The sequence below is a fragment of the Elephas maximus genome, chromosome X, assembly GCF_024166365.1.
Source record: "Elephas maximus indicus isolate mEleMax1 chromosome X, mEleMax1 primary haplotype, whole genome shotgun sequence".
In the NCBI taxonomy this organism is placed as follows: Eukaryota; Metazoa; Chordata; class Mammalia; order Proboscidea; family Elephantidae; genus Elephas; species Elephas maximus.
In genome coordinates, this window is record NC_064846.1 from 92,745,582 (window position 1) to 92,772,314 (window position 26,733).

At 38.4% G+C, this 26,733-nt stretch overlaps 1 protein-coding gene across 1 annotated transcript in view; it reads left to right on the forward strand.

Annotated features, from left to right (window-relative positions):
• Nucleotides 1-1,728: 1,728 nt before the first annotated feature.
• The window catches only part of ABCB7 (ATP binding cassette subfamily B member 7), a 149,277-nt gene continuing 124,272 nt past the window's right edge, over nt 1,729-26,733 (forward strand). The window contains exon 1 of the mRNA XM_049873299.1: nt 1,729-1,941. Coding sequence (XP_049729256.1) covers nt 1,774-1,941 — 168 coding nt within the window. The 5' untranslated portion in view covers nt 1,729-1,773. The remainder of the gene's footprint in view (nt 1,942-26,733) is intronic.

Sequence of the window (26,733 nt, forward strand, 5' to 3'; positions counted from 1 at the left end):
ATTAATACACATATTGTTTTGTGAGATTGGTCGCCAACCCCACGGCATGTCAACACTCTCCCCTTTTCCACCTTGGGTTCCCCATTACCAGCTTTCCTGTCCTTTCCTGCCTTCTTGTCCTTGCCCCTGGGCTGGTGTTCCCATTTAGTCTTGTTTTGTTTTATGGGCCTGTCTAATCTTTGGCTGAATGGTGAACTTCAGGAGTGACTTAAGTAGTGAGTTAAAAGGGTGTCCAGGGGCCATACTCTTGGGGTTTCTCCAGTCTCTGTCAGACCAGTAAGTCTGGTCTTTTTTTGTGAGTTAGAATTTTGTTCTACAGTTTTCTCCAGCTCTGCCCTGGATCCGCTAGTGTGATCCCTGTCAGAGCAGTTGGTGGTGTTAGCCGGGCACCATCTAGTTGTGCTGGACTCAGTCTGGTGGATGGAGGCTGTGTGAAAACGCTGTTTTCTTATGCCTTCTTGCTTTTAAACATGTCACCTCCTTTACATGGAATTTCCTTCAACCTCTTCAATTATAAAATTCTATATTCTTTAAATAACCTGGCAGAGGCATTCCTTTCCCTGGAAACCTGGAGTGTAATATGAATCTTGCAACAAAGTAAAGCTAACTGCAGAGGATACACGTGTTGCTGTCATTAGGTGTCGTTGAATCAGTTTTGACTCATAGCGACCCTAAGTATAACAGAAGAAACACTGTCCGGCGCCACCCTCACAGTGGTTGCAATGTCATCATCAGACTTATCATTAGTCCACAGTGCCTCTAAGAAAAAAAAAAAGCCGTTGCCACCCAGTGGATTCTGACTCATAAAAAAAAGACTCATAGTGGTCCATAATTATTTGCCTGTCAGTGTAAAAGTTTAAGGATGCAGCAATGAATATAAAATTGCAATTGCATTAAGACCTCCAGGGTTTCAGGTGACATTTACACTTGGAAATGCAGTTTCCCAGACAACTGTAAACATATTTTGACATTATCGTATTTGATGGCAGTGATGACAAAAGAATATAAATTTATCTTTAAACATGGACTTCTCTACGTACATTTTCACTTTACCATCCCTCAGACAATCTAGCTGTTTGGTAATAATTTAGGGATGCTACAGAAAGCAACGGGCAGAGCTAGAGCGGCAAATTAAGGTGAGTAACGATGTGTGTGTATAACTCTTCCAAGGGCAATAGACCTAAAGGAAAACCATCCCAAAGTTTGTGCAAAAGGGAAGAACTATTATTAGCCAAGTAAAAGCGCTTACCAGATGGCGAGGTGGTGTACCTAACAGATGAAGCCTCCTCCAGGGGGAAATTAATGCCCGTAGTTTAATGTAACTCTATTGTGCACAGAGTAGTGAAGATAAGAATATGCATAGGGAAAGTGGAGAGTGGAGCAGGGTACTGAGTTGTAAGTAAGAGTTGAACGAAGGACAAGATAGGGTTGCCAGATTGCGCAAACGCAATATTTTGGAGATACTCCTACTAAAAAAAGATTGTTTATCTGAAATTCAAATTTAACTAACTGGACGTTAAAATTTAACTCTAAGACAAAAAAAGAAAAAAAGCTTCCTGGATATTCCAGGTTGTGTAAGAAAAAAACACTCAAAGCCCGGAGCCTACAAGAAAAAGAGGCGGCGCCAAAGTGTCCATATCCTCAGATAAAAGCTGTTTCCAGGTCTTGGTCCTGGGAAAACGAGGGGGGAAGGGAGAGATGATTAAGAGAGCCGAGGTTGGTCCGCCTGTGTCCCACAATCCTCTGCCCTCGGTTCCTCTTTCCTCGCTCAAGATGGCGCTGCTCGCTGTACCTTTTTGGCGTTGGGCAGCCGCAGCGGCTGCTTTCGAAAAACGCCAACGCTCAGCGATTCTGTTCCGGCCTCTAGTCTCTGTTCGCGGGTCAGTTTTGCGATGGAGGTCACGTCAGCTTGGCACCTCGGGAAGCGCTGGAATCTACAAGGTGAGATGGCGTTCACATGGAAGAGTAGGGTGAAGGGCAGCGGGACCTGTGGGGAAAGGGGTTGCCCTCGTGAACTCGGGCCAGAGAGAGTTCCAAGAAGAAAGATTGTCAGGGCTAACCAGGAGCAGCAGTAAGTGAGGGAAGTTAGGGTTAATAATTAGAGGAGAGGGTGAAGAAAACCTTTGGGGACTGCAAATGGGAACAGGAGCGGGGGTGACCGGGCAGAGGGCGCGTAGGGCCCTAGTGACTCGTAGAATTTTCGTTAAAAGATGGGATAGATACCTTTCCCGCCTGCTTAGCTTTCTAAATGCAAAGAAGGCAGGGCTACTTCCCAAAGTTTGGAATTTGGGACCAATTTACCTATGGTTCAGATTTTACCCAGTCGGAAGTACCAACTTGGACACTATTAAGATGACAGCAAGGTACTTATAAGTAACTGGTAAATGGAGTTAGCCCCAGTTAGCTCCTTTGCTGACAAGCAGTGCTCTTTGATAGGACAAAGCTGTCATTATCTTTTTCTCCCAAAGGTAGACCAGCCTGAATTCGTATGTAAACATGATTGTCCGTTGATCTGAAAATACAGTTGTTTTTCTGTGTGCACAGATCACTTGGGGAGCCATAAGGCTTACCTGTCCCTAACTGATGAATGTAGCTATGTTTGTACCGCGTCTCTTTATATTTGCATCCATTACTACCTCTCACTCATGAAGTTTTTTGATTATTTGTAGTTGATGTATCTCAGTATATCTTTTTATTTTTTATATATTGACGAAAGACAGAATTGCCACTAGTTGTTCATCAGTTTGACTTTAAAGTGTCATCAGCTTTGTAAGAAGAACAGACAACTTCTTAAATTTTGAATCTACAGTGACAAATATTTAATGTTTATTAACAGTACCAAGAGAAACAGATCAATTATGCCTTCAAATATTGTACAATTTAGTTAAGGAGATCGGACCTATTTATTACAGGAATAATTAACAAACTAAGCTATTGAGTTAAATATCAAATACATACAATGAACGATAAAGGGCTATAGGCATCCAGAGGAAATAGTGATAATTAGGGGTCAGATTATAGGCAAGATCTCATGCCTGTGATAGAACTGGGGAAAACATTCCAAGCAGCGAGAATAGTGGATGACACTAGACTGTTGTTGTTTGATGCCTTCTAGTCAGTTTGGGCTCATACTGACCCATGTGCAAACACTGCCAGGTCCTGTGCCATCCTCACAATCATTGTTATGCTTGAGCCCATTGTTGGAGCCACTGTCATCAATCCATCTCGTTGAGGGTCTTCCTCTTTTTCACTGACTTCTACTTTACCGAGCATGATGTCTTTCTCCAGGGACTGGCCTCTCCTGATAACATGTCCAAAGTATGCGAGGTGAAGTCTTGCCATCCTTGCTTCTAAGGAGCGTTCTGGCATTACTTCTTCCGAGACATATTTGTTCATTCTTCTGGCAGTCCATGGTATATTCAGCAGTCTTCCCCAACACCATAATTCAAAGGCTTCAGTTCTTCTTTGGTCTTGCTTATACATTGTCCAGCTTTCACATACATATGAGGCGATTGAAAACACCTTGGCTTGAGTAAGACTGTACCTTAGTGCTTAAAGTGACATCTTTGCTTTTAACCCTTTAAAGAGGTCTTTTGCTGCAAATTTGCCCAATGCATTGCGTCATTTTTTTTAATGTGTGTTTAACAGAGATCAAGGAATGATTACAAAGTTTTCAGAGTTGAAGCTGATGTAACCTGAGGCACCTTCAGCTTAATTAGTGACCTGTCATTAAGACTACAAAATAAATATTGAATGTATACTTTTAGGATAATCATTAGTATATAGCATAGTATTTTATAGCTGAAAAGAACCTTAGTGCAGTGTTATGAAATTATTTTAATGGGTTGGATCAGCACTTTTAGATGAAATTCAGTAGACTGGAAAAGAAAATGTCAGTGCTTCATATATAGTAAGGGAAGTATTGTTTTATGAACTTTTGTTTCATGTGTATGTACACACAACCACATGTATGTGATTACTAGAATGCATTGTAAAATGTATTTTTCACCCAGAGTCATGTTGTACAATATGGTAGCCGCTACCCTCATGTGAAAGAGCCCTGGTGGCACAATGATTAAGCGTTGGGATGCTCACTGAAAAGTTCGTGGTTCATACCTACCCAGCAGCTTCGTGGGAGAAAGACCTGGAGATCTGCTGCATTAAAGATTGTTTTTGTCCTGTTGGGTTGGGTTGTCCTGCACCTTCGAGTCGATTCTGACTCACAGTGACCCTATAGGACAGAGTGGAACTGCCCCATAGGGTTTCCAAGGAGCAGCTGGTAGATTTGAACTGCCGAACTTTTGGTTAGCAGCCGGAGCTCTTAATTACTTTGCCTCCAGAGCTCCTAGAAAACCCTATAGAGCAGTTCTACTCTGTCACATGGGTCACTATGAGTCAAAATTGACTGGACAGCAGCTAACAACAACGCCAACGATAGGTGTATTGGTATAGCCTCATGTGGCTATTTAAATTTAAATAAAATAAGAAAAACTTAGTTCCTCAGTTGCACTAAGAACGTTTCAAGTGCTCAATAGCCACATACAACTAGCGGTTACTGTATTGGATGGCATAGATATATATTTCCATCATTGCAGAAAGTTCTGTTGGACAGCGCTGATTTAGAAAATATCATATCCCAGCCCTTCTAATTTTGCAGATGAGGAAACTAAGTCCCCATGTGGATAAATGACTTCAAGGCCATTTATTTACTCATTTATTGCTTGCTGTGTGTCAGGTGCTTATATAAAGGTAAATAAGACTGATAGAGAGTAGGCACACAAAATGGCTGTTGAATTGTAAAGATACTTATTTATTAAGGCACTAGTAATGGAGGGAAATGCCTTAATAATAAAAATGATTATTAAGTTAGAAGATTTTGTATGATAATATTTATTATATAGTGTCCCCTCTACTGTTGTTGTTGTGTGCCGTTGAGTCGATTCTGACCCATAGCGACGCTATAGAGTAGAACTGCCCCATAGGGTTTCCAAGGAGCAGCTGGTAGATTCAAACTGCTGACCTTTCGGTTAGCAGCCTTAGCCCTTATAGAATATTAGTAAAATTTATTTTATTAATATTTAAATGGTAGAAACTGAGGCATCATGTAGTTTCTCCTTAGCACCTTTTGTCCAAGTTTAAAGAACTCCACTGTATTGATCCTGACACTGATCACGCTTTTTCTTCATTTTTTTTTAACAGCTTTAAAAAAAAAAAAAAAACAGCTTTATTGAGATATAATTCAAATACCATATAATGTACCCGTTTAAAGTGTACGGTTCATTGGATTTTAGGATATTGATAGATATGTACAACCATCATCACAGTAAATTTTAGAGTGTTTTCATCACACCAAAAACAAACTCTGTACCTTTTGGCTATCACCACTCTATGCCCCCACCCCTCCCAGCCTTAAGCAACTACTAATCTACTTTCTGTCTCCATAAATTTGCTTAATTTGGACATATAAATGGAATCATAGCATATGTAGTCTTTTGTGACTGGCTTCTTTCACTTGGCACGTTTATATGTTTTCAAAGATCATCCAATTTGTGGCATATATCAGTATTTCATTTTTTATAGTTGGATGATATTCTATTATATGGATACACTGCATTTACCTTCGTCCATTCATCAGTTAATGGGCATTTGGATTATGTCCAACTTTTGACTGTTATAGATAATGTTGATAGAAACTTTTGTGTACATATTTTTGTATGGACATATGTTTTCATTTCTCTCATGTATATGCCTAGAAGTAGAATTGCTGGGTCATATTTTAAGTACTCAACAGAAACTGGTAAATGGTAACTCTATGTTTAATCATTTGGGGAACTGCTAGGCTGTTTTCCAAAGCGGCTGCACCATTTCACATTCCCACCTGCAGTGTATGAGGGTTTTGATTTCTCCACATCCTCACCAACACTTATTATTATGTGATATTTTGATTCTAGCCATCATACTGGGTATGAAGTGATATCTTATTGTAGTTTTCATTTTTATTTCCATGATGACTAAAGATGTCAAGTATCTTTACATATGTTTATTGGCCATTTGTGTATCTTCCTTGGAGAAATGTCTATTTAAGTTCGTTTCCCATTTTTAAATTGCGTTATTTATCTTTTTATCATTAAGTTGTTTACGAGTTCTTTATATATTCTAGATACAAGTCCCTTAGATGTATGATTTCTGAATTTCTTCTGCCATTCTGTGGGTTGTCTTTTCACTCTCTTGATAATGTCCTTTGAATCACAAAAGTTTTTAATTTTGATATTTTTTCTGCTTTGTCAGAAGTTTTGAAATTGGGAAGTGTGAGCCCTCCCACTTTATTCTCTTTTTCTGGATTACTTTAGCTTTTCTGGATCCCTTCCAATTCCATATGAATTTGGAATCAGCTCGGCAGTTTGTACAAATAAGTCAGCTGGGATTCTGGTAGAGATTGCTTTGAATTTGTAGGTTAGTTTGTGGAGTATTGTCTTCTTAACAGTATTAAGTCTTCTGATCCATGAAAATGGGATGTTTTTATTTATTTAGTGCTTTCTTAATTTTTTCAACAATATTTTATAGTTTCAGAGTAACAACTTCTGTCTAGTGTTGTAATTCTTTTGTTAAAATTATTTTTAAGTTTTTTTTGATACTGTTGTGAGTGAAATTGTTTTTGTAATTTCATTTTTGGATTGTTGATTCCAAGTGGATAGAAGTACAGTTGATTTTTGTAATTGATGTTGTATCCAGCAACCTTGCTGAACTTATTTATTCAAATAGTTTCGTGGTAGATTCCTTAGGATTTTCTGTAGACAAGATCATGTCATCTGCAAACAGAGATAGTTTTATCTTTTCCTTTTCAATCTGGATGCTTTTTTTTTCTTGCCTATTTGCCCTAGCTAGAATCTCCGTTAAAATGTTGAATATGAGATATGAGTGGCAAGAGTGGGTATTCTTGTCTTGTTCTTGACCTGAGTGGGAAAGCATCCAGTCTTTTTCCACTGAGTGTGATGTTAGCTATGAGTTTTTTATAGATGCCCTTTACAAGGTCGAGGAAGTTCCTGTCTGTTCCTAGTTTGTTGAGTATTTTTATTATGAAAGGGGGCTGGGTTTTATCAAATGCCCTTTCTGGATATTGAGATGATCGTATGATTTTTGTTTTTTATTCTGTTGATATATTACAGGAATCATTTTTCAGGTATTCAACCAACCTTTCACCCCTGGAATAAATCCCACTCGAATATGATGTATAATTCTTGTTTTATGTTACTAGTTTTGGTTTGCTAGTATTTTGCATCTATATTCATAAGAGCCTGTAGTTTTCTTATGTCGTTATCAGGTATCAGGGTAATACTGGCCTCATAGAATGAGTTGAGAAGTGTTCTGTCTTATATTTTTGGGAAGAGTTTGTGGAGAATTGGTATTAATTATTTTTTGAGTGTTCACTAGAATTCAGTGGTGAAGCCATCTGGGCCTGGGCTTTTCTTTGTGTGTAGTTTTTGATTACTGATTCAGTCTCTTCGCTTGTTATAAGTTTATTCAGGTTGTCTGTTTCTTCTGAGTCAGTTTCACTGGTTTATGTCTTTTTAGAAATTTGTCCATTTCACCTAAATTACGTAATTGGTTGTAATACAATTGTTCATGTTGTTATTTAGTTGCCATCGAATCTTTTCTGACTCATAACAGCCCCATGTATGTAGAGTAGAACTGCTGCCTAGGGTTTTCAAGGCTGTGTCGTTTTAGAAGCACATGGTCAGGCCTGTCTTCCGAGGTGCCTCTGGGTGGGTTTGAACTGTCAGCCCTTTGGCTAGTAGTCCAGTGCTTAACTGCTTGTGCCACTCAGGGATTCCCCGATTGTTCATAGTATTCTTTTATAGTCCTTCTTATTTTTGTAAGGTTGGTAGTAATTTCTTCCCTTTGATTTCTGATTGTAGTAATTTGAGCCTTCTCTCTTTTTTTTGTTAGTGTACCTAAAGGTTTGTCATTTTGTTGATTTTTTCAAAGAACCAGGTTTTGGTTTTATTGATTTTCTGTATTGTTTTTCTATTCCCTATTTTATTCATTTCTGCTCTAATCTTTATTATTTCTTTCCTTCTGCCTGCTTTTAGTTTGCTCTTTTTCCAGTGTCTTAATGTGGAAGGTTAGGTTATTGATTTTAAATTGTTCTTTTTTCTAAATGTAGGCATTTACAGATACAAATTTCCATCCAAGCATTGCTTTAACTGCATCCCATAAGTTTTGGTATGTGGTATCTTGATTCATTCCTCTCGAAGTATTTTCTGATTTCCCTCTTGATTCCTTTTTTCACCTATTAGTTATTCAGGCATGTGCCATTTAATTTCTGCATATTTGTGAGTTTGCCAAATTTTTCCCTCTTGTTGATTTCTAATTTTATTCCATTGTGTTTGGAAAACATACTTTTCATTATTTCTATCCTTTTAAACGTATTGATACTCATTTAATAGGCTAGTATATAGTCTATCCTGAAGAGTGTTCCATATGCGCTTGAGAAGAATGTATATTCTGTTGTTGGGTGGAATGTTGTGTACATGCCTGTTATGTCTAGTTGGTTTGTAGTGTTGTTCAGGTCTTTTTCCTTTTCGATCTTCTGTCTAGTTGTTCTAGCCATTTTTAAAAGTAGGTTATTGAAGTCCCCAGTGTTATTGAATTGTCTCTTCTTTTCAGTTTTTGCTTCATGTATTTTGGTGCTCTGTTATTGGGTGCATACATGTTTATGATTATTATATCTTCCTAATAGATTGACTGTTTTATCATTATAAAATGTCCCTCTTTATCTATAGTAACTTTTTTTGTTTTAAAATTTATTTCATGCTGTTTGCGTGATATATTTTCCCATCCTTTTACTTTCAACCTATTTGTATCTTTTAATCTAAAGTATGTCTCTTGTAGACAACATATAGTTGGATAATGGTTTTTGTCTAGTCTGACAATCTCTGATTTTTGATGGGATTGTTTAATCCATTTATATTTAATGTTATTGTTGACATGGTTGGATTTATGCCTGCCATCTTACTTTTGTTTTCCATATGTGTCATCTTTTTTTCCCCTCTATTTCTCCTTTACTGCTTTCTTGAGTGAATATTTTCTAATGTAGCATTTAAATTTCATCGATGGTTCTTCCATTATATATTTTTTAGTTATTTCCTTTGTGGTTGCTCTAGGGCTTACCATATTTAACGTATCAGAATCAGCTTCAGATTTATACTGGCTTAATTCCAGTAATGTGTAGAAATGTTACTCCTATATAGCTCTATTCCTTTTTTCCCTCACTTGTGGTATTTTTTTTTACATACTACTATCTATTAGGTTTCTAGTCTATCTATTAATGTTACAAAGTCAACAATAAATTGTCATAATTATTTACCATCTGGGATCATTTCCTTAGACCATCATAGCATTGCTTTCACTGACTTTATGTTGTTATTTGCAAATATGTTATACATATATTACATATCTTGTATATTAGGGCCCAGCAATACATTCTCTACGTATTATTTTCTAATTTGCTTTATAAATCAGTTAAGAAAGGAAAAAAAATAAATGTATACTGTCTAATGTAATTATATAATTACCTTTATTGGTATTCCTTTTTTGTTCATGTATGTTCATATTACTGTCTGTGGTCACTTGCTTTCAGCTTGAAGAACTTCCTTTAGTATTTCTTGTAAGGCGAGTCTGCTAACATAAAATTCTCTCAGTTTTTATGTATCTGGGAAAGTATTTCATTTTTGAAATATAATTTTGCTGGGTATAGGATTCTTCGTTAACCATTTTTTTCTTGGATCACTTTGAATATGTTATCCTACTGCTTTCTGACATCCATTTTTCCTACTGAGAAGTCAGGTGTTAATTTATTGGTTCCCTTTGAAGTAACATGTCATTTTTTTCCTCTTGCTGCTTTTAAGGTTTTCTCCTTTTCTTTGATCGTGAGTCTCCTTTACGTTGATCCTACTTGTGTTTGTTGAGTGTCATGGATGTGCAGGTTATTCTTTTTTCAATAAATTTGAACCATTTCAGCTATTACTTTTTCAAATCATTTTCTTCTCACTTCTTTCTACTTATGGCACTCCTGTTGCATGTATATTGGTGCATTTAATAGTGTTCTGCATCTCTTTGAGGCTCTGTTCATTTTTTCCATTCTTTTTTCTTTCTGTTCTTCGATTTGCATAATCTGTTGATCTGCAGGTTTGCTAATTTTTTGTCCTGCCAGTTCGCACCTACTGTTGAGCCTCTCTAGTGAACTTTTTTTTTTTTTAGTCAGTTATCGTATGTCTCACCTCCAGAATTTTCATTTGGTTCTTTTGGAAATTTTTCTTTATTGATATTTTCTAGTTGATGCAGCATTGTCATCATATCTTCCTTTACTTTTTAAATATAATTTTATTTATTTTGTTGTTGAGAATATATATAGTAAAACTTATACCAGTTCAGCAGTTTCTACATATAGCACTTAGTGACGTTGATTACATTCTTTGAGTTGTGTAACCATTTTCATCCGCCTTTCTGAGTTGTTCCTCCCCCATTAACATAAATTCATTGCCCCCTAAGGTTCATATCAAATCTTTCAAGTTGCTACTGTCAATTTGATCCTATATAGATAGTTCTTAAAAGAAAACAATGCTCAAGGCAGACAATTTTTACTAGTTAAACTAAACAATTTTTTTGGTTTTAAGAAGATTTCAGAGGATGTTTTTGGTTTAATGTTTAAAGATTATCTCAGGGATATAATTTCAGGGGTTCATCCAACCTTCATGGCTCCAGGATGTCTGGAGTCCATGAGAATTTGAAATTCCGTTCTACATTTCCCACTTTCATCAGGATTCTTCTATGGAATCTTTGATCGAAGTGTTCAGTGATTGTAGCCAGGCACTATCCAGTTTTTCTGGTCTCATGGCAAGGGAAGCAGTAGTTCATGGAAGCAGTTAGCCACATATTCCATATCTTCCTCCTATTCCTGACTTTCCTTTCTTTGTTACTCCAGGTGAATAGAGACCAATCGTTGTGCTTTGGAGCCACTTGCAAGCTTTTAAGATCCTAGGCACTACGGATCGAACTAGGTACCAAACATGTTATTAGTCAAATCGACTGGGATAGCCCATGAAAGCATGACCCTAAACCTCCAAACCAAGGACCGAATCCCATGAGGTATTTGGTTGTACATAAGTGGCTTCAGCAGCCCTTTGTTTTTGTCACTGTTGTGAATATATCTCTCACACAACTTTTGCCAATTTAACATTTTACAGATGTATAACTTATTGGCAGCAATTACATTTTTCGGCTGTTCAACCCTACCCTTAATGTAATTTTTCCATCACCGTTAACCCCCTTTCTCCCCCCTCCCTCCCTCCTGTGGTAACCACTAATAAACCTTGTTCCCTATACATTTTTCTTGGCTTTTTATAGTGTTGTTCTTGCTAGGTGCTGTTGAGTCGGTTCCGACTTATAGCGACCCTGTGCACAACAGAACGAAACACTGCCTGGTCCTGAGCCATGCTCACAATCGTTGTTATGCTTGAGCTCATTGTTGCAGCCACTGTGCCAATCCACTTTGCTGAGGGTCTTCCTCTTTTCCGCTGACCCTGTACTCTGCCAAGCACGATGTCCTTCTCCAGGGACTGATCCCTCCTGACAACATGTCCAAAGTAAGTAAGATGCAGTCTCGCCATCCTTACCTCTAAGGAGCATTCTGGCTGTACTTCCTCTGAGACAGATTTGTTCGTTTTTTGGCAGTCCACGGTATAGTCAATATTCTTCGCCAACACCACATTTCAAAGGCGTCAGTTCTTCTTCAGTCTTCCTTATTCATTGTCCAGCTTTCACATGCATACGATTGAAAATACCATGGCTTGGATCAGGCACACCTTAGTCTTCAAGGTGACATCTTTGCTCTTCAATGCTTTAAAGAGGTCCTTTGCAGCCGATTTGCCCAATGCAATGCATGTTTTGATTTCTTGATTGCTGCTTCCATGGCTGTTGATTGTAGATCCAAGTAAAACGAAATCCTTGACAACTTCACTCTTTTCACTGTTTATCATGATGTTGCTCATTGGTCCATTTGTGAGGATTTTTGTTTTCTTTATGTTGAGGTGCAATCCATACTGAAGGCTGTGGTCTTTGATCTCCATCAGTAAGTGTTTCAAGTCCCCTTCACTTTCAGCAAGCAAGGTTGTGTCATCTGCATAGTGCAGGTTGTTAACGAGTCTTCCTCCAATCCTGATGCCCCATTCTTCTTCATATAGTCCAGCTTCTCATATTATTTGCTCAGCATACAGATTGAATAGGTATGGTGAAAGGATACAACCCTGACACACACCTTTCCTGACTTTAAACCAATCAGTATCCCCTTGTTATGTCCGAACAACCGCCTCTTGATCTATGTAAAGGTTCCTCATGAGCACAATTAAGTGTTCTGGAATTCCCATTCTTCACAGTGTTATCCACAGTTTATTATGATCCACACAGTTGAATGCCTTTGCATAATCAATAAAACACAGGTGAACATCCTTCTGGTATTCTCTGCTTTCAGCCAGGATCCATCTGACATCAGCAATGATATCCCTGGTTCCACGTCCTCTTCTGAAACCAGCCTGAATTTCTGGCTGTTCCCTGTTGATATACTGCTGCAGCCGTTTTTGAATGATCTTCAGCCAAATTTTGCTTGTGTGTGATATTAATGATATTGTTCTATAATTTCCACATTCGGTTGGATCACCTTTCTTGGGAATAGGCATAAATATGGATCTCTTCTAATCAGTTGGCCAGGAAGCTGTCTTCCATATTTCTTGGCATAGACGAGTGAGCACCTTCAGCGCTGCATCCGTTTGTTGAAACATCTCAATTGATATTCCATCAATTCCTGGAGCCTTGTTTTTCGCCAGTGCCTTCAGAGCAGCTTGGACTTTTTCCTTCAGTACCATCGGTTCCTGATCATATGCCACCTCTTGAAATGGTTGAACATCAACTAATTCTTTTTGGTATAATGACTGTGTATTCCTTCCCTCTCCTTTTGATGCTTCCTGTGTCGTTTAATATTTTCCACATAGAATCCTTCACTATTGCAACTCGAGGCTTGGATTTTTTCTTCAGTTTTTTCTGCTTGAGAAACACTGAGTGTGTTTTTCCCTTTTGGTTTTCCATCTCCAGTTCTTTGCACATGTCATCATAATACTTTGTCTTCTCGAGATGCCCTTCGAAATCTTCTGTTCAGTTCTTTTACTTCATCAATTCTTCCTTTTGCTTTAGCTGCTCGATGTTCAAGAACAAGTTTCAGAGTCTCCTCTGACATCCATCTTGGTCTTTTCTTTCTTTCCTGTCTTTCCAGTGACCTCTTGCTTTCTTCATGGATGATGTCCTTGATGTCATTCCACAACCCGTCTGGTCTTCAGTCACTAGTGTTCAGTGCATCAAATCTGTTCTTCAGATGGTCTCTAAATTCATGTGGGATATACTCCAGGTCATATTTTGGCTCTCGTGGACTCGCTCTGATTTTCTTCAGTTTCAGCTTGAACTTGCCTGTGAGCAATTGATGGTCTGTTCCACAGTCGGCCCCTGGCCTTGTTCTGACTGATGATATTGAGCTTTTCCATCGTCCCTTTCCACAGATGTAGTCAATTTGATTTCTGTGTGTTCCGTCTTGTGAGGTCTATGTGTATAGTCACCATTTATGTTGGTGAAAGAAGGTATCTGCAATGAAGAAGTCGTTGGTCTTGCCGAATTCTGTCGTTCGATCTCTGGCATTTTTTCTATCACCAAGGCCATATTTGCCCACGTGTCTGTCAGTTTGTTGTACTCTGGGGCTTGTGTGTTGCTGTGATGCTGGAAGCTATGCCACTGGTATTCAGATACCAGCAGGGTCACCCATGGAGGACAGGTTTCAGCTGAGCTTCCAGACTAACACAGACTAGGAAGAAGGGCCTGGCAGTCTACTTCTGAAAAGCATTAGTCAGTGAAAACCTTATGAATAGCAGGGGAACATTGTCTGATATAGTGCTGGAAGATGAGTCCCCCAGGTTGGAAGACACTCAAAAAATGACGGGGGAAGAGTTGCCTCCTCAAAGGAGAGTCGACCTTAATGACGTGGATGGAGTAAAAGTTTCGGGACCTTCATTCGCTAATGTGGCACAACTCAAAAGGAGAAGAAACAGCTTCAAACATCCATTAATAATAGGAACCTGGAATGTATGAAGTATGAATCTAGGAAAATTGGAAATTGCCAAAAATGAAATGGAACGCATAAACATCTATGTCCTAGGTAGTAGTGAGCTGAAATGGACTGGTATTGTCCATTTTGAATCAGACAGTCATGTAGCCTACTGTGCTGGGAATGATAACTTGAAGAGGAATAGTGTTGCATTTATTACCAAAAAGAACGTTTCAAGATCTATCCTGAAGTTCAACGCTGTCAGTGATAGGATAACATCTGTACGCCTGCAAGGAAGACCAGTTAATGCAACTATTATTCAAATTCTTTCTTTTTTATCTTAGCCGTGCTAGTGGAACTGAAATGGTATCTCATTGTGATTTTGATTTGCATCTCTCTGATGGCTAATGACAGTGAGCATCATTTCATGTGTTTGGTGACCATTTGAATGCCTTCTTTTCGTGAAATGTCTATTCAAGCCGTTTGCCCATTCTATGATTGGGTTGTCTTTTTGTTGTTCAGTTTTCAAAGTTTTATATATATTTTGGTTATTAAATTTGTGTCAGATATATGATTTCCAAAGATATCCTCCTAGTCAGTAGCTTTTCTTTTCACTTTTTTGGTAAAGTCTCTTGATGACAAAAGTTTTTAATTTTTATGAGGTACCATTTATTTATTTTGTTTTTTGCTGTTTGTGGTTTTGTTAGTATATTAAATGACCCATTGTTGAAAGCTAGGCCTGACAGTGTTGCCCCTGTTTGTCTTCTAACAATTTGATGGTTTTAGTTTGCATATTTAGGTCCTTAATCCATTCTGAATTTGTTTTTGTGTATGCTGTGAAGCATGGATCCTATTTTATTTTTCTGCATGTGGAAATCCAATTTTCCCAGCACCATTTAAAGAAGAGACTGTTCTTTCCCCATCAAATGGACTTAGCACCCTTGTTAAAAATTAGCTAACCATTGATGTGTGGGTTTATTTCTGGACTCTCAGTTCTATTCCATTGGTCTATTTGTCAATTGTTACACCAGTTTTTAAGGCATAGACGAGAAGGTTGTAGGGCATGGAGTTTAATCAATGGGAGTGAAACAACTAGAACAGATAGAATGTTGACACAATGTGAAGAATGTAACCAGTGTTACTGATCATTATGTCTAGAAAGTGTTTAATGCAAGTGGGATTGCTGTGTATATTTTCATCAAAAATAAAATAAAACATTAATTAAAAAATTCAGTGCCATTGATTACATTTTTCAGGTTGTGCCACATTATCACTATCCTTTTCCAAAACGTTCCTCCACCATTAACATAAACTCAGTGCCCAACAAACAAAACTCTGTCTTTCCCTCTCCTTCCCACCCCAAGTAACAATAATCTTTGGATTCTTTATATATCTGCTTATTTCATACAATATTTTTCATTTTGTGACTGACTTATTTTACTCAGCATAATATTTTTAAGGTCCATCCGTGTCGTGGGATGCATCAGAACTTCATTTCTCTTTATGGGTTAGTAGTATTTTTTTTTTTTTAGTATGCAATTGTACGTATGTACCACATTTTGTTTATCCATTCCTCTGTTCATGGACATTTTGGTTTTTTCTACCTTTTGGCTACCGTGAAGAGCCTGCAGTGAACATTGGTATACTGGTTTCTGTTTGTGTTCCTGCCTTCACTTCTGGGTATATATATAGGATTGGGATTGCTGGATCATATGGTAATTCTTTGTTCATCTTTTTGAGGAACTGCCAAACCAGGAAACCCTTGTGCCGTAGTGGTTAAGTGCTATGGCTGCTAACCGAAAGGTCGGTGGTTCAAATCCACGAGGTGCTCCTTGGAAACTCTATGGGGTGGTTCTACTCTCTCCTATAGGGTCTTTATGAGTTGGAATTGACTTGATGGGAATGGGCTTGTGCCGAACTGTTCTTAACGATGGCTGTACCGTTTAACATTTCCACCAGCAATGGTTGAGGGTTCTAGTTTCTCCACAACTTCAACAACACTTGTTATTTTCATTTTTATCATTGGCCTTCTAACGGGGATGAGGTTATATGTCATTGTAGTTTTGATTCACATTTCCCTAGTGGCTAATGACATTGAACATCTTTTCATGTACTTTGATGGCCATTTGAATATCCTCTTTGGTGAACTTTCTGTTCAAGTACTTTGCCTAATTTTTTGATTGAGTTGTCTTTTTTTGTTAAGCGATACGTAGTCCATTTTTATTGTTATTACTATAGGCATCCTAGTTTGTGTGAAGTGGTATCTGCGTATTACATTTTCCTGATGGCTAGTGGTGTTGCGGTTCGGGTGGAGAGTGAACTTGAGGATCTTGTCATGTGCTTATTGGCCATTTGTGTATCTTCTTTGGAGAAATGTCTGTTCAAATGCTTTGCTATTTTTATTTATTTATTTAACTTTTATTGAGTTTCAAGTGAACGTTTACAAATCAAGTCAAACTGTCACATATAAGTTTATATACACCTTACTCTGTACTCCCACCTGCTCTCCCCCTAATGAGTCAGCCCTTCCAGTCTCTCCTTTCGTGACAATTTTGCCAGCTTCCAACTCTCTCTATTCTCCCATCCCCCCTCCAGACAGGAGATGCCAACACAGTCTCAAGTGTCCACCTGATACAAATAGCTCACTCTTCATCAGCGTCTCTATCCTACCCACTGTCCAGTCCCTTCCATGTCTGATGAGTTGTCTTCGGGAATGGTTCCTGTCCTGGGCCAACAGAAGGTTTGGGGACCATGACCGCCGGGATTCCTCTAGTCTCAGTCAGACCATTAAGTATGGTCTTTTTGTGAGAATTTGGGGTCTGCATTCCACTGATCTCCTGCTCCCTCAGGGGTTCTCTGTTGTGCTCCCTGTCAGGGCAGTCATCGGTTGTGGCTGGGCACCAAGTAGTTCTTCTGGTCTCAGGATGATGTAGGCCTCTGGTTCATGTGGCCCTTTCTGTCTCTTGGGCTCTTAGTTATCGTGTGACCTTGGTGTTCTAAATTCTCGTTTCATCCAGGTGGGTTGAGACCAATTGATATACCTTAGATGGCCGCTTGTTAGCATTTAAGACCCCAGACGCCACATTTCAAAATGGGATGCAGAATGTTTTCGTAATAGAATTATTTTGCCAATTGACTTAGAAGTCCCCTTAAACCATGGTCCCCAAACCCCTGCCCTTGCTCCGCTGACCTTTGAAGCATTCAGTTTATCCCGGAAACTTCTTTGCTTTTGGTCCAGTCCAGTTGAGCTGACCTTCCATGTATTGAGTATTGTCCTTCCCTTCACCTAAAGCAGTTCTTATCTACTAACTAATCAGTAAATAACCCTCTCCCACCCTCCCTCCCTCCCCCCTCGTAACCACAAAAGTATGTGTTCTTCTCAGTTTATACTATTTCTCAAGATCTTATAATAGTGGTCTTATACAATCTTTGTCCTTTTGCCTCTGACTAATTTCGCTCGGCATAATGCCTTCCAGGTTCCTCCAAGTTATGAAATGTTTCACAGATTCGTCACTGTTCTTTATCGATGCGTAGTATTCCATTGTGTGAATATACCACAATTTATTTACCCATTCATCTGTTGATGGACACCTTGGTTGCTTCCAGCTTTTTGCTATTGTAAACAGAGCTGCAGTAAACATGAGTATGCATATATCTGTTTGTGTGAAGACTCTTATTTCTCTCGGGTATATTCCGAGGAGTGGGATCTCTGGGTTGTATGGTAGTTCTATTTCTAACTGTTTAAGATAACGCCAGATAGATTTCCAAAGTGGTTGTACCATTTTACATTCCCGCCAGCAGTGTATAAGAGTTCCAGTGTCTCCGCAGCCTCTCCAACATTTATTATTTTGTGTTTTTGGATTAATGCCACCCTTGCTGGAGTGAGATGGAATCTCATCGTAGTTTTGATTTGCGTTTCTCTAATGGCTAATGATCGAGAGCATTTTCTCATGTATCTGTTAGCTGCCTGAATATCTTCTTTAGTGAAATGTGTGTTCATATCCTTTGCCCACTTCTTGATTGGGTTGTTTGTCTTTTTGTGGTTGAGTTTTGACAGAATCATACAGATTTTAGAGATCAGGCACTGGTCGGAGATGTCATAGGTGAAAATTCTTTCCCAGTCTGTAGGTGGTCTTTTTACTCTTTTGGTGAAGTCTTTAGATGAGCATAGGTGTTTGATTTTTAGGAGCTCCCAGTTATCTGGTTTCTCTTTGTCATTTTTGGTAATGTTTTGTATTCTGTTTATGCCTTGTATTAGGGCTCCTAAGGTTGTCCCTATTTTTTCTTCCATGATCTTTATCATTTTAGTCTTCATGTTTAGGTCTTTGATCCACTTGGAGTTAGTTTTTGTGCATGGTGTGAGGTATGGGTCCTGTTTCATTCTTTTGCAAATGGATATCCAGGTATGCCAGCACCATTTGTTAAAAAGACTATCTTTTCCCGAATTAACTGACACTGGGCCTTTGTCAAATATCAGCTGCTCATACGTGGATGGATTTATATCTGGGTTCTCAATTCTGTTCCATTGGTCTATGTGTCTGTTGTTGTACCAGTACCAGGCTGTTTTGACTACTGTGGCTGTATAATAGGTTCTGAAATCAGGTAGGGTGAGGCCTCCCACTTTCTTCTTCTTTTTCAGTAATGCTTTGCTTATCCGAGGCTTCTTTCCCTTCCATATGAAGTTGGTGATTTGTTTCTCTATCACCTTAAAAAATGACATTGGAATGTGGATCGGAAGTGCATTGTATGTATAGATGGCTTTTGGTAGAATAGACATTTTTACTATGTTAAGTCTTCCTATCCATGAGCAAGGTATGTTTTTCCACTTAAGTAGATCCTTTTTTAGTTTCTTGTAGTAGTACTTTGTAGTTTTCTTTGTATAGATCTTTTACATCCTTGATAAGATTTATTCCTAAGTATTTTATCTTCTTGGGGGCTACTGTGAATGGTATTGATTTGGTTATTTCATCTTCAATGTTCTTTTTGTAGATGTAGAGGAATCCAAGTGATTTTTGTATGTTTATCTTATAACCTGAGACTCTGCCGAACTCTTCTATTAGTTTCAGTAGTTTTCTGGAGGATTCCTTAGGGTTTTCTGTGTATAAGATCATGCCATCTGCAAATAGATAATTTTACTTCCTCCTTGCCAATCCGGATGCCCTTTATGTCTTTGTCTAGCCTAATTGCTCTGGCTAGGACCTCTAGCACAATATTGAATAAGAGCGGTGTTAAAGGGCATCCTTGTCTGGTTCCCGTTCTCAAGGGAAATGCTTTCAGGCTCTCTCCATTTAGAGTGATGTTGGCTGTTGGGTTTATATAGATGCCCTTTATTATGTTGAGGAATTTTCCTTCAATTCCTATTTTGGTGAGAGTTTTTATCATAAATGGGTGTTGGACTTTGTCAAATGCCTTTTCTGCATCAATTGATAAGATCATGTGGTTTTTTCTTTTGTTTAGTTTATATGGTGGATTACATTAATGGTTTTTCTAATATTAAACCAGCCTTGCATACCTGGTATAAATCCCACTTGGTCATGGTGGATTAATTTTTTGATATGTTGTTGAATTCTATTAGCTAGAATTTTGTTGAGGATTTTTGCATCTATGTTCATGAGGGATATAGGTCTGTAATTTTCTTTTTTTGTGATGTCTTTACCTGGTTTTGGTATCAGGTAAATGGTGGCTTCATAGAATGAGTTAGGTAGTATTCCATCATTTTCTATGCTTTGGAATACCTTTAGTAGTAGTGGTGTTAACTCTTCTCTGAAAGTTTGGTAGAACTCTGCAGTAAAGCTATCCGGGCCAGGGCTTTTTTTTGTTGGGAGTTTTTTGATTACCGTTTCAGTCTCTTTTTTTGTTATGGGTCTATTTAGTTGTTCTACTTCTGATTGTGTTAGTTTAGGTAGGTCGTGTTTTTCCAAGAATTCATCCATTTCTTCTAGGTTTGCAAATTTGTTAGAGTACAATATTTGTAATAATCTGATATGATCCTTTTAATTTCAGTTGGGTCTGTTGTGATGTGGCCCATGTCGTGTCTTATTTGGGTTATTTATTTCCCTTCCTGTTTTTCTTTAGTCAGTCTGGCCAATGATTTATCAATTTTGTTAATTTTTTTCAAAGAACCAGCTTTTGGCTTTGTTAATTCTTTCAATTGTTTTTCTGTTCTCTAAATTTTAATTCATTTAGTTCAGCTCTAATTTTTATTATTTGTTTTCTTCTGGTGCCTGATGGATTCTTTTGTTGCTCACTTTCTGTTTGTTCAAGTTGTAGGGACAGTTCTCTGATTTTGGCTCTTTCTTCTTTTTGTATGTGTGCATTTATCGATACAAATTGGTCTCTGAGAACTGCTTTTGCTGTGTCCCAGAGGTTTTGATAGAAGTATTTTCATTCTCGTTGCATTCTATGAATTTCCTTATTCCCTCCTTAATGTCTTCTATAACCCAGTCTTTTTTCAGGAGGGTATTGTTCATTTTCCAAGTATTTGATTTCTTTTCCCTAGTTTTTCTGTTATTGATTTCCATTTTTATGGCCTTGTGGTCTGCGAAGCTGCTTTGTAATATTTCGATGTTTTGGATTCTGCAAAGGTTTGTTTTATGACCTATTATGTGGTGTATTCTAGAGAATGTTCCATGTGCACTAGAAAAAAAAGTATACTTTGCAGCAGCTGGGTGGAGAGTTCTGTATAAGTCAACGAGGTCAAGTTGGTTGATTGTTGTAATTAGGTCTTCCATGTTTGTATTGAGCTTCTTACTGGATGTCCTGTCCTTCTCCGAAAGTGGTGTGTTGAAGTCTCCTACTATAATTGTGGAGGTGTCTATCTCACTTTTCAGTTCTGTTAAAATTTGATTTATGTATATTGCAGCCCTGTCATTGGGTGCATAAATATTTAATATGGTTATATCTTCCTGGTCAATTGTCCCTTTTATCATTATATAGTGTCCTTCTTTATTCTTTGTGGTGGATTTAAGTTTAAAGTCTATTTTGTCAGAAATTAATATTACCACTCCTGCTCTTTTTTGCTTATTGTTTGCTTGATATGTTTTTTTTCCATCCTTTGAGTTTTAGTTTGTTTGTGTCTCTAAGTCTAAGGTGTGTCTCTTGTAGGCAGCATATAGACGGATCGTGTTTCTTTATCCAGTCTGAGACTCTCTGTCTCTTTATTGGTGCATTTAGTCCATTTACATTCAGCGTAATTATACAGAAGTAAAAAAAAAATTTCTTTTTTTTCATGTGTTTAGTGTTGTCATTTTGATGCCTTTTTATGTGTTTGTTGTCAATTTCATTTTTCCACTTACTTTTTTGTGCTGAGACGTTTTTCTTTGTAAATTGTGTGTTCCTCATTTTCATAGTATTTGACTTTATGTTTGCTGAGTCGTTATGTTTTTTTTGGTTTTTATTTTGAGTTGTGGAGTTGTTATACCTCTGTGGTTACCGTAATATTTACCCCTATTTTTCTAAGTAAAAATCTAACTTGTATTGTCCTATATCACCTTGTATTCCTCTCCATAAGGCAGTTCTATGCCACCTGTATTTAGTCCCTCTTTTTGATTATTTTGATCTTTTATGCATTGACTTCAATGATTCCCTGTTTTGAGCATTTTTTTAAAATTAAACTTAATTTGTTTTTGTGATTTCCCTATTTGAGTTGATACCCCGATGTTCTGGTATGTGAGCTTGTGTTGTGCTGGTATCTGATATTATTGGTTTTCTGACCAAACCATTTCCTTTAGTATTTCTTGTAGCTTTGGTTTGGTTTTTGCAAATTCTCTAAGCTTGTTTTTATCTGTAAATATCTTAATTTCGCCTTCATATTTCAGAGAGAGTTTTGCTGGATATATGATCCTTGGCTGGCAGTTTTTCTCCTTCAGTGCTCTGTATATGTCATCCCATTGCCTTCTTGACTGCATGGTTTCTGCTGAGTAGTCTGAACTTATTCTTATTGATTCTCCCTTGTAGGAGACCTTTCTTTTCTCCCTGGCTGCTTTTAAAATTTTCTCTTTATCTTTGGTTTTGGCAAGTTTCATGATAATATGCCTTGGTGTTTTTCTTTTTGGATCAATCTTAAATGGGGTTCGATGAGCATCTTGGATAGATATCCTTTCGTCTTTCATGATGTCAGGGAAGTTTTCTATCAGCAGATCTTCAACTATTCTCTCTGTGTTTTCTGTTATCCCTCCCTGTTCTGGGACTCCAATCACATGCATGTTATCCTTCTTGATAGAGTCCCACATGATTCTTAGGGTTTCTTCATTTTTTTAAATTCTTTTATCTGATTTTTTTCCAGCTATGTTGGTGTTAATTCCCTGGTCCTCCGGATTTCCCAGTCTGCATTCTAATTGCTCGAGTCTGCTCCTCTGACTTCCTATTGCGTTGTCTAATTCTGTAATTTTATTGTTCATCTTTTGGATTTCTGAATGCTGTCTCTCTATGGATTCTTGCAACTTATTAATTTTTCCACTATGTTCTTGAATAATCTTTTTGAGTTCTTCAACAGTTTTATCAGTGTGTTCCTTGGCTTTTTCTGCGGTTTGCCTTATTTCGCTTCTGCGGTCATCCCTGATGTCTTGAAGCATTCTGTAAATTAGTTTTTTTTATATTCTGTATCTGATAATTCCAGGATTGTATCTTCATTTGGGAAAGATTTTGATTCTTTTGTTTGGGGGGTTGTAGAAGCAGTCATGGTCTGCTTCTTTATGTGGTTTGATATTGACTGCTGTCTCTGAGCCATCACTAAGATATTGTAGTGATTTATTCTATATTTGCTCACTGAGTCTTATCTTGTTTTGTTTTCTTTCAATATACATGGATGGGCTACTAGATTGTGCTGTCTTGATTATTGTAGCCCTTGACTTACTTATGACCTATTACCAGATGGTTTAGGCTGTTACCAGATATATATGCCTGAGTCCATTCACTATTCTTGAGTAGAATCTTATTTTGGGTCATCAAGTGTGTGATGCACCCTGTCACCTATCCACCTTGAGAAGTAGTGGTGATAGTTGTGTGCACCAGATTCTATTAGCAGCTGGGGTTCACACTCCAGGGGGGGCAGGATGCTGACAGGCTTCCCCCAAGTGTCAGTGAGGTAGGTGTGTCTCTATTCCTGAAGCACCTTGGTGGGTGTGCTCTGCAGCTGTACCTTAGGCCCCCAATGCAAGTACCTCTACAGATTGGTAGGTGTCACCCTCCTTAGACCCCTAAGGCAGGAGGCTAGGTGGTCTGGGGGGAGCTTCAGCCCTCAGTTCCCTGTTGTGGGTCAGTGAGGGCTCTGTTGAATATGTAGAGATATCAGACCTGGGAAACTTGTCTTTCCAGTAAATCTGCTAAAAAAAATGCAGTCAGATCCCTATCAGAAATGCCCTTGCATTATAATAGCCACCTCGTTCCCTGTAGGGATGAAAGCCGGAGACTGGATCACATATGCTTGGCTGGAGCTGGTTCTGTGTTTTTAGTCCGATTAGGGAAGGATTTTTGGTCCCTGGGTTTTTTGTGGTTGCTTCTCTCAGGCCAGAAGAATGGGTTAGGAAAAGACCAAAAAAAAAAAAAAAAGAAAAGAAAAAGTGCGGAGCAGTTTTCCCTCTGGCTCAGGAAATTCCAATGTTAATGAAGCTGCCTGGGAAGGGGACGGGGGGTTCAGAAAAACAGGAGAGAGTAGCACCCCGGAATATAGACAAAGTTACTTATCTTGCTTGGGATGACTATTTTATCTGAGATTCCCGAGGGGTGCATTGCCTGTGTGCGCTGGCTGGGTAGAGATTGCCCCCGAGGGTCAGGCCCGTGTCCCGTGCTTGAGGTGTCTCAGAAGCCACGGTCAGTTCCTCTCCTGCCAGACCAAAGCCCCGCGCCAGGGTTCCCCGGCTGGGACGCTGCACTCCCGGCTCCAAAACCTGTCGCTGCCTCCTGGGGACTTCTCCTCTCACCAGCCGTGTTGCCGTGCTGCCCGCTCAGACTGGCTGGGCCCCCTCCCGAGGTCAGTTCAGGGGGGTAGGGCTGTGCCCCATGTTTGTGCCGTTACAGGATGCCATGCTCAGCTCCCCTGCACCCAGTCCAAAGCCCTGCGCCAAGGTTACCTGACTGGGACGCTGGCTCCAGGCTCTGAAAACAGTCGCTGTTTCCCTGTAGTTGTTCGTTCACGGTCTCTGTCTCTCAGGTCAACTCTTTAAATCTGTGTTTGTTGGTCAGGGTTCGTAGATTGTCATGTATGTGATCGATTCACTTGTTTTTCCGAGTCTTTGTTGCAAGAGGGATCCGAGGTAGCGTCTACCTAGTCAGCCATCTTGGCCCCCTCGCTATTTTTAAATTAAATCAGAAAACCAAATTCGTAGCCATCAAGTCAATTCCGACTCATAGTGACCCTGTAGGACAAGTAGAATTGCCTCATAGGGTTTCCAAGTAGTGGCTGGTGGATTCCACCTGCCAAGCTTTTGGGTAGCAGCTGTAGCTTCCTGCACCTTTGATTGTTGAACTGTAGAAGTTCTTTATATATTTTGTATATTGGACCCTTATCAACTATATGATTTGCAAATATTTTGTCTCCTTCTGTGAATTGTTTTTTACTTTTCTTGATAGTGTCCTTTGATGCACAAATTTTTAATTTTGGTGATGTCCAGTTTATCTGTTTTTTTTGTTTTGTTTGCTTGTGCCTTTGGTGTCATATCTTTAAAAAATTGCCTTATTCAAGGTGATACAGATTTTCACATATGTTTCCTGCCAAGAGTTTTATAGTTTTAGCTCTTACATTTAGATCTTTGGTCCTTTTTATGTTAACTTTTGTATGTAGTCTTAGGTAGAGGGTCCAAATTTACTCTTTCATTTACATACCCAGTTTTCAAAGCATGATTTCTTGAAAAGAGTATCCTTTTTCCATGGAATGATCTCGGCATCCTTGTTGAAATGAGTTGATCATAAAGATATGGGTTTCTTTCTGGACTCTTCACTCTATTCCATGGTTGTGTATGTCTTTCTTTATGCCAGTACACACTGTCTTGATCATGGTAGCTTGTAGTAAGTTTTGAAATCAGAAAGTTTGTGTTGTCCAAAAAGAAAACAAAAAACATTGTTTCTTTTTTTAAAATTGTGATTGTTCTGGTTATTTTTTGTTCCTTTCCATTCCATATAAATTTTAGGATCGTGTTTTCCATTTCTGAAATAAAGGTAGTTGGAATCTATTTTTTATTGTGCTTTAGGTGACAATTTATAGAGCAAATTAGGTATTCATTCAACAATTTATACATAAATTATTTTGCGAAATTGGTTGCAATTCCTGTGATACGTCAATACTCTCCCCTTCCCCACCTCGGGTTCTCTGTGTTCATCCATCCATTTTCCCTGTCCCTTACTGTTTTCACATCATTGCTTTTGGGCATGTGTTGTACATTTGGTCTCATATACATGATTGAACTAAGAAGCACGTTCCTCACATGTGTTATTGCTTGCTTTATACACCTGTCTAGCCTTTGCCTGAAGGGTGATCTTCTGGACTGACTTCAGTTCTGAGTTAAAAGGGTATCTAGGGGCTGTAGTCTTGGGGGTTCCTCCAGTCTCTGTCAGATAAGTAAGTATGGTCTTTTTGTATGTGTGTGAATTCGAATTTTCTACAGTTTTCTCCCTCTGTCTCAGGTCTTACGGTGAGTGTACGTGTTTAGTTTTTAGGAGTTCCCAGTTATCTAGTTTATCTTCTGGTGTTTGTGCATTGTTAGTTACAGTTTTTATCCACTTTATGCTGTATATTAGGGCCCCTAGGTTGTCTCTATTTTTTCTTCCATGATCTTCATCCTTTTAGGTTTTATATTTAGGTCATTGATCCATTTTAAGTTAGTTTTTGTGTATGGTTTTCATTTTTTTTACAGATTGACATTCAGTTTTGCCAGCACCGTTTGTTAAAGAGACTGTCTTTTTCCCCATTAATGGCCTTTGGCCTTTGTCAAGATCAGCTGACTGTGGGTAGATGGATTTACATCTGGGCTCTCAATTCTGTTCTGGGTTCTCAATTCTGTTCCATTGGTCTATGTGTCTGTTGTCTTACCAGTATCAGGCTGTTTTGAATACTGTGGTTGTATAGTAAGTGTTGAGATCAGGTAGTATGAGGCATTCTACTTTGCTCTTCTTATGATAGTTGGAATTTTGGTAGGGATTGCATTGAATCTACAGATCAATTTGGAGAGTACAGTATTAACAATATTAATATGGATATTAATACCCATATTACCATATGGATAAACAAAATGTGGTATATACATATAATGGAATATTTTTCAGCCATAAGAAGAAATGTAGTTCTAATAAATGTTACGGCATGGATGAACCTTGAAAATGTTATGTTGAGTGAAATAAGTCAGACATAAAAAGACAAATATTATATTATCCCGCTTATAAGGAATATCTGGAATAGGCAGATGCATAGAGACCACAGTTTATCAGTGGTTACTGGGGCAGGTCGGAGATAAAAAAAAATTGTGGAGTTATTACTTAAAGGGTGCTGAGTTTTGGTTAAGGGGAGATGAAACAATTTGGAAACAGATGATGATGGTTGTAAAACATGGTGAACAAAATTAATGTCACTGAATTGTACATGTAAAAAATGGTTGAAA